We start from the raw sequence: 9,384 nt of genomic DNA, 5'->3' as shown, positions 1-9,384 counted from the left end.
AATTATATTTAATTTTTAAGATATAAATGATAATGACATTAAAATTATAATTACTAGCTTAGATTTCTCAATCTCAATGGTTTTCTTCAATTGAAAAAAAAAAAAACTTTAGTTACTTATTTGTTATTATTGTTATAAAATAAAGGAAGCAAAATAATCACTTAAAAAATGAAGCGAAAGCACCTGAGCCCATAGAATAACTGCGCTCATATTGGACCTTAATGGGCTTAAGTTTACTGTTTGTTGGTTTCCCTAAAATTTAAAGGGTGTTTCTTCCTTCATTTTTAACTTTTCTTCAGCATCCCAAATTCTTTTAAAATATCTTAAAATGATATTTTGTTTTTTTTTAACCGACACACCTTAAATATAAGTACGGGATCTAAAAATCCAGTAATAATATATTTCAAAATCCGGTTAATAAAATTATTGAATTTCAAAATTTGATACCTTTTATTTTAGAGATGCAGATTAGTGAGCAGGGTAAAAATCAAAAAGTTATTTTGAAAATTTTTAAAAAATTTGGTGGTGCTGAAGAAATTATTGGGGTGGAGGAAGAGTATTCCATACTTAAAATACCATGTCTACAACTTCTATTAAAAAAATGAAGTGCCTTATCTTAAAAATATGAAAAAAAAAATATGAGAAAAGATGATGAGATAGTTTAATGACAGAACGAATAAGTGTTTATCAAGTCAAATGAACCATTGTTAGTCTTTCAGATAATTTAGTATCAACTTTTTCTTTTATTTTGTTTTTTTTTAAGAAATTTATGTTGTAAGTTTTTTAACATTGATATAAAATTGTTTTATTTTTATTTTTATCATTTATGAATTATCTTATGAAATGACATATGATAATTAAATTTTGAAAGGATACTTTAACTCATTTTTTTTGATCCACTTTTAATTTACCACTTCAATCACTGTTAGATCATCACATCACATTACTAAAAAAAATAAAAAAAGATGATCTAATGGTGATTGAAACAATAGGTTAAAAGTTGGTCAAAAAAATGGGTTAAAATATATTTTTCTTTAAATAATAAAGTTCAAATTTTAGATTAAGAAATTTGAACAAAGGAATTATATTTGAAAAAATAAAAATGAGTTCTAGAATGGATGGTGCAAGAGCAGGAAGTGAAGGCATAAAGACAAAATGAGACAGAAGCAAAAGGTTTTTACTTGTTCATCACTCTGTCTTCCTGAAGAAGAAGAAAGGGTCCAACCCAAAGCTATGGTGCTCACATGTATCTTTTCTAATGTTTAATATTTTAGTTTTGTTTAATTTGAGGATTTTGAGGATAAGAAGTGAAGGTGGATACTTCTAATTTGGGCTCAAGACGAGTTCCAAGGAGGGCCCAATTACCAGCCCTTTCTGACAATTTCACATGCAATCATAAATCTGCTTCCATTTCATTATTTTAAAACTGGATGAGTTTTTGGGAGTTATAGTAGAATAGCTCTGATACTGTATACTCATCTATAATTTAGTTAATGAGAGCGTGTTAATCAATTAAATGTACAAAGTGAGTATATGTTAAAGTTACGTGTGTGTATATATATTTAAGATAATGATTATAACATTTGATGATTTTTTGAATCAAAATATTGATCTATTATTAATGAATTCTTATTGATTTGTATAATTTGGAGTCCAAGATGAGTTATTTGTTTAGTATTTTAATGTTAATTTTTTATTAATCTCCTTTTATTTGTATTATGCATATTTATTGTAAGAAGTGTTTTTTTTTTCCAAAAAACTAGCAGCTCCTCCTAAGAATTTCACATGCAAACATAAAATAGTTGTAATATGATAAGTTGGTTTGTGCTTATATTTCTTGGCATCTATTATTTTGATAATATAAGTACTTTTTATTTTTTTTTATTTTAATTATTTTATCATCACGAGGTAGTTTTCAACTTATACGTTTTTTAAATAAGTGTTTTTCTTCTAGTTTACTAATTTTAAAAAACTTACTTTTAATTTCAACAAACTAAATACTCATTTAAGTATAAGTTATTTTTAAAAATTATTAATTTTAAAAACAATTATTTAAAATTTAAATAAGATGACACCTAAATGAATATATCTTTGTGTAGATAGAGCATATGTTAATTAAAAATTAGGTGAAATCTTAAGATTTGTATCAACAAATTTCAAATATCAAATAATATTTTCGTCGATAAAATTTGTCAATAGTTACATTCCTTAAAATTTATAAACTTTTAGCCCAACTTCCCGATTCCACCAGGTTCTACCACTGTGGGTCCAATCATATTAATAAACCTTTTTGGTAATTTTAAATTTTTATTACCGACACATTTTTTCGTGGATAAAGAGGGACATTTTCCCACCTAAATCTTCCCCAAAATTCTTAAAGTTTCAACACAATAAAATAGAAAACATCATTCCTCTTCCCCCAATCCCCACCATGGCTCACCACTACACCTCAACAAGCCACCACAACTCCAACCATTAACCAATCGTGACTAAACAACACCTTTTGCCACATATGCAACTCATTGTTGTTGATATCATGGTCGATGTCAATGCCAATAATAGCCAATCAGATCCATTGTCGCTGGTACTCCCCCAATGCAACAAATTGTTGGAATGTGCCAACAGAAATTGTCAGCATTGCCAAAATCGTTGTTTTCCCAAACATATTTCTCATCCATTTGAAAACCCAAAAACAAATTGGCATGTGAATGAGTTATTTCTAATGGAGAGTTAAGTGTGATTGAATGATGAAAATGGATCAGGGATGGAGTGTTTGGTTATGAAGATGAATTGAATTTGAGGGAATGATTAATGAAGTTGTGATTAATGATATCGACAAAGGCATAAGTTGGAAGAAAATGAAAGAAGATACATGGGATTTTATTGAGGAATTTTTTCGTCAATAATTACTGATGAATTTTACCGACGAATTTTTTCATAAGTAATTACTGAACAAAATCCTATTCTGCTAGTAAAAATTACTAATGAAAATTTTATCAACAACTTTTTTTTATTGTGGGTAGTTTTTCAATAATTTTGATTTACAAACAAAATTAATGTATTATTGATGAATTTTGGTCGTCGATAATATCACTTTTTCTTGTAGTGTGAATTGGATTGAAACAAGTAAAGAAATGTGAATAAACAAATTGGTTTTGGGTGGAATGGAAACACTAATGAATAAGTTGATTGTAAGAAACAGAGACAAAATGGTGTGTTCGTACCATCGAATATTAGGGATTTAAGTCAATGCAGACTATGCGGGTCAACTCATCGTGTACTTGCACAAGCTATAAGTAATGCGAAGAGGGTCTAAATAGTCCTACGAGTTACAATACTCAATCTGTCTCGCACTTTTTCTTGTAGATCTACAGACTAACTAGTATAACCCGTCCCACATTGTCACAATTAGGAAAAAAAAATCAATTTTGTCATGTTTTATAAGAAACAATGATATAACATAGTTAGGGTTATCAAAATGATGTCAATGCAAAGCTGTAATCATTTGGTTTTGGTAGCATAGAAATATATTGCCTTATCAAGACTAACTACCATGATGAAATTTTTTCCATTTTATAATCCACGGATCTTATACTTTGTAAGAATGTAAGGTAGTATATGTACAAGCTTTGCAGAGACACTATAAAAAATATTTATGGTTTCTTTCAATAATTTTATCTTTTATGGTTAAAATATTATTAAGTTAAAAAATAGTTGGTTAAGGGTGCAATTTTCAATCTTCTTGTAGGTGTGGCAAAACGGATTACCTCGTCCCATTTTGGCTTGCCCTGTCATTGGTCTGTCAAAAATGGGTTGGATCGAGCTGACCCACCAATGAAAAATGGGTTAGGAATTGTAATCGTCCTGCCAAAGGCAGGTTGGTCCACCACTTTGTTTTATTTTATTTTAATTTTACATTTTTTTAAATTCTTTTATAAAATTTGTTTATATATATACACACACTTATAAATAAATATTTAGAACGTATTTAATTATATAAATATTTTCTAAGCTTTTAGTTGATCAACTAATATATTTCGTCGGATAAATTAAAATAATTATTATACTTACATGTTAAATTACTCTATTATAACTAACAATTGGAACACAATCTGCAAGTGTCATTGGTTTAAATAATAATAGTATTGCATATTTACATTTATAAAAAAATATAATATAAAAAATTAATTTATTAATTATTTTTAGTTTTCAAAAATAAAATTAGAAAAATAAAACAGACCAACGGGTTAGGGACAGACAGACTGACCCACCAGTTTGACGGACTAAACAAATCGAATCAAACTGGACTGACGGATTAAAAACTCCAACCCGATCTATCCTTTCTTGATGGGCTGGCGAGTTGACGTGACATACCATTTAACACCATATCTGATTGTATATTAAAAATAATAAATAAATTAATTAATTCATAAACTACTTCTTACATGAACGAAACGGTATTGTAATTACAATTAACTATTTGTTTATGTTAATCTACTTTTGTCACTTTTGCATATTGGATTAGATGATTGTGTTTGTGAAGACCGAAGACTTTTGCAACCACTTTTATGACATTCTCTAACTTTCACCCTTGAAAAAAACATTTTCCTTTTTTAAGTTTTGAAGAACACTCATTCAGAACCATAAATGTGAGTTTGTATTTTTTTTCTTTAATTTGTCATGGTTGACGATTACAGAATTTTTTATTGAAATTCTATTTTCATATTACTTTGTTATTTTGTTTTTCTTATTATAACAAGTTTTTATATTTATCATATAATCTTATATTTATTATATAATCTTATCTCTCTATATATATAAATTTACTTATTTTTTTATGATTATGTTGTGTTTTTTCATATTTTGCATTATTTTCTAACAAAGTTCTTTTTGCTTTGTTAAAGTGTGTGCTACAACTTGTGAATTCAAACATTAATGTTAACTTTAATACAGGATAAGCTTTATTGAATAATAAAATATTCATATTATTTTTTTAATATATATACACACATACATATATATATATATATATATATATATATATATATATATATATATATATATTATAAAATGGAGTATTCGAGTCAACTCATGTAAACATAAAACTTAAAACATAATTAGAAAAACAACAGGGTTTCGTCCAATTACACAGTATAAAATAAAAGCAAAGAAATTCATTTTACATTAACAGCAATCCTAATACACCATTTTTTTCTTATATTTATGTTTCAATTGAATAATTACATAATATGTGTAACCTTCCTCTTATTATTGTATGAGTGGCATCAGTTAATTGACATAAAATAAAGGTTATGAACATTTTTTAATAGAAATAGCTGTTCTCTAACTTCACAATATCATTGTATCTATCCATGAATCATATGCATGACATTTTCATTTGTAGGTATATAATTGTATCGTTATAGTTATGACTCTTGCCGAGAATGATTATGGATTGAATTTTTAATGGTTCAATTTATATCTATTTTAAATGTAAATAATTATATTAAATTTAGTTTAATTTTTGTTTTTTAAATTCAGATCCAATATTTAAATCAAATTCAAAATTCAGAATTTATTTTTTTATAAAAGAAATAGAAATAAAAATTTCTTAAAACTTATGTTTTAAAGGAGACACCATCAAATTTAAAAGATTTTTTGTCGGGGCCATTCTTATTTATGGAAACACTGCAATTCATTCTTATTTCAATTATGAGATTATCAAATTAAGACCATAAAGCCTGAACAATCATTGTCATCGACACACATGTATAAATTGACTTGTGGAAATAAAATAGGTTGATTTGACCTATGAGAGATCTTGTTTGTTGTTTTAACATGAATGAAAAAACAAACTTAAAAATATAGAAGTTGTCATAAGCATGATTAGGTTCACTCTAGACAACTTTTCAATGTAATATTCCTTCATCATAGTTTTTTTTTTTTCTACGTAAGAAAATTACCTAACATGTTTGTTTTATATATACATCCATTCGTATAAGATTGTATATACGATTTTTACTAAATCGTCAAATTTTATGTTTTCCTCCATCAATAGAGAGTTGGAGCTTGAAAATAATATCAAGAATGATTTAAACAAAGATATATTACTATTTAAATGTTTATATATGCATAATACGGATAAAATTTCACTATTTTTGTACACATAAAGACATTAATATTATTTCATTAAATAGTTTAAATCTGATGTAAAGAATAATTAATTTTTGGACTGATTTGTGAAATTAACATCAATTGTATGTGCAAAATCTATAAAATATTTATTTCTAATTGATCTCCTATTTGTATTATGCAATCTGTTATAAGAAGTGTTTTTTAAAGTCCAGAAGCAATGAACTTAACCTCGTTTAATGTTGCATCTTTATTTTGTTGATAAAAATAAATTCAAACCACAGAAAGATACACTTAAAGCTTCAAGTCCCGAGTTCCTTTTGGTATAACTCAAAATAAATGGTCTTTAATGCTATTCCGATTTCAATATATTTAAACCACAAAATAAAATAAAATATGTAATATATTTATTAACTATTAAAATAATTGAAATTTAATTAGTAAATAATTATTGCATCTGGACGAATGTGATGGCAGTTTTGTTGTATGTTGTTTTTGAGAAATTTGTGAAACAAAAGACAATGAGAAAAAAAAGAACAAAAGTGAAATAAATAAATAAATAATGCCAAAGAAGAGAAAGTACTAAATACTGTCAAATGAAAGAAAATGTAAGGAGTTATAGGAAGTTGAAGCCTTGTGATTCTTCTCAAGGAAAATGTTTCATGTATATTTCTAATTTTCTAGACATTTCTAATATATAATAATAAATTAATATTTTTAATCGATTTATCTTGAATTATTTTATATTTTAAAATAAAATACTATTTTATTTGTGTCAGATAAGTATAAAGTAAAAAATGGAGTATTTGTGAATTGTCTCTCTTCTCTCAATTTTTTACCTAGTTGTTTCACTCTATCACCCTTATCACTTCTCAATAAGAAATGGAAAAGTTATTGCTTTATTAGTGGGTAGGATGAGCAAATTTGTCTTTTCATAGCTGTAATTCTAAAGAGTTACTGACAAATCTCTTATACATGATGCCAAAAATATATGTCTTGTGGTTGTAGTTTTTTTAGTTCTAATTTGATGAATTCTATGAAAATAATTTGTGAGTAACATTTGTATAAATAAGTAAATCTTTGTTTAATGCATTTGGATTGTTTCTTAAAACTGCAGAATAAATTATCTAAAGAAAATCTAGTCATTCCCAAATATGAAAAACTCTAGTGCAAAGTACACAAACCTGTACTGTACCCACAAGTTGGAAGAGAAACTAACTAGGTACAAGATAAATAAATGTCTTCTGTGACTTTCGGTATAAGTTGGAAGTTCACCATTGTAGATAAACCAAACAAAAAACAGATATTTCTGAAGCACAACAACCTTCCAAACATTATCATATGACAGTTCAATGAAGGAACTGCATGCACTTGACACTTATAGCTATGTTCTTTGTTTTCAAGAACAAACTTCCAACATTAGTAACATTTACGACACACTCCCCATGCAAATGGTGCGGTGATAGTAGGAATGTTTTAGTTACCACAAAAACACTTCAATTCCAACTTTGAATTGGAATTAAAGTTCAGGAGTGAAAATTTAGCAGTTGAAATTGTCTGGGAAAGTAGCAGTAATAAGTTTGGTAAACAGTAATGAGCATGAAGGTGGTAAAAACATGGAGCAGTGTGGAAAGAGAACTTGACTAGAAAATGAAGAAAAGAAAGTGTGTGTGTGTGGGTTTATTTATTCGATGAATGGGGTTACTTTATTCTCTCTCCTATATAAATTGCATGTTACACCGCCCTATTCCACCATTGACAGGGATGACATCGAAACCCCTTTCAGCAGAGGGTCGTCTTTGGACTAATCAACATCAACGCTGAACGAGGTACCCAAGGGTCTCCATCTTTCCCCTCAGATTAAAAACTGGGCCCAACCAATGGCCTCTCTCCAACCTCAACCCCAAGAAACCAAACCCACCGCCACCACCGCCACGCCCTCCACTCCCAGCCAAACATCTAACACCTCCAATGACACCAAAACCGCTCGTAAATGCAAAGGCAAAGGTGGCCCCGACAACAACAAATTTAGGTACCGCGGCGTCAGACAACGAAGCTGGGGCAAATGGGTCGCCGAGATCCGCGAGCCACGTAAGCGCACGCGCAAGTGGCTCGGCACCTTCTCCACCGCAGAAGACGCCGCCAGAGCCTACGACCGCGCCGCCCTCATCCTCTACGGTTCCCGTGCCCAGCTTAATCTCCAACCCTCCGGTTCCTTTTCCCACTCCCCCTCCTCCTCCTCCTCTCGTACCACCTCTTCCTCTTCCACTCAAACCCTAAGACCCTTGCTTCCTCGCCCCTCCGGCTTCGCTTTCAATTTCCCCTTCCACGCCGCCGCCCTGCCCTACCCTTGCGCCGCCGCGTATACCACCACCTTCAATTACACCGCGCAGGCTTTGCGCCCTAATGAGAATAGTAATAATACAGTGCATGCCCATCATCGTCATCATCAAGTGGTGCAAATGCCGCATGCTCTATCAACATCATATCAAAATTCGGAATCCGATGTGAGTTTAGGTGGGAATAACACCACTGTCGATAGCTCTAGTAGATCAACCTCGTACCAAAAACATGGTTTCCAGGATAATAACCGTTTGCATGTGCAACCCGACGATTCGCCGAATCATCGGCAACATCAGAACGGGGATGTCGATGTCGACGGAGTGAATTCCGTTGTGGGTTCGGAAGAAGCGAATATGGAGGCTTCTGAGGATCCGGATCTGTCGTTGGTGGGGACGGTGGGGCTTGGATCTTCTTCGTCTTTGTGGCCTTTGGCGAATGATGATGATTACAGTGGTAGTTTGTGGGATTATAATGATCCTATCTTCTTTGATCTTTAGAGAAAATTTTTAGTTGCAATTGCTTCATTAGATGTGGGATCACACATAGATTGAAACTATTGTTTGTGAATAAAGTGTTGGAGACACGATGCTGACGCTGACGCTCAAAGTTTATTGCTTGTTAGTATTAGTATTAATGATTAACTGTGGATACTGAGAGGGTGGTAGAAATAAATTAGTTTTCCCAGTTTAGATTTAGTGCTGCTGGAAAATAATTGCAGAGAACTCGAATGCATTGTTGCTGCTGCTTGGGAATGAACCCAGGATTATCTTACAACATTTCTCTCTTTCCAAATTGAGGTAAGCCTTTTTCGATTATTTGGATTTCAATGTATGATAATACATTTACTCATTGTTGGCTTGGATCCAATCTTTCTTAGTTTTTCATGCAATTTCATCTGTGGCAACCAGT

At 30.4% G+C, this 9,384-nt stretch overlaps 1 protein-coding gene across 1 annotated transcript; it reads left to right on the top strand.

Moving 5' to 3' along the window:
• The first annotated feature begins 7,850 nt into the window (after positions 1 to 7,850).
• LOC114195389 (ethylene-responsive transcription factor ABI4) lies at positions 7,851 to 9,170 on the top strand. Its single transcript, XM_028085841.1, has one exon. The coding sequence runs from the start codon at positions 8,013 to 8,015 to the stop codon at positions 8,970 to 8,972; it is 960 nt and encodes a 319-aa protein (XP_027941642.1). The 5' UTR covers positions 7,851 to 8,012; the 3' UTR covers positions 8,973 to 9,170.
• Positions 9,171 to 9,384: the final 214 nt, after the last annotated feature.

The sequence above is a fragment of the Vigna unguiculata genome, chromosome 8 (genome assembly GCF_004118075.2).
Source record: "Vigna unguiculata cultivar IT97K-499-35 chromosome 8, ASM411807v1, whole genome shotgun sequence".
Taxonomy (NCBI): domain Eukaryota; kingdom Viridiplantae; phylum Streptophyta; class Magnoliopsida; order Fabales; family Fabaceae; genus Vigna; species Vigna unguiculata.
Note: the sequence above shows the minus strand (reverse complement) of the source record. Positions and strands in the feature narration are given on the sequence as shown.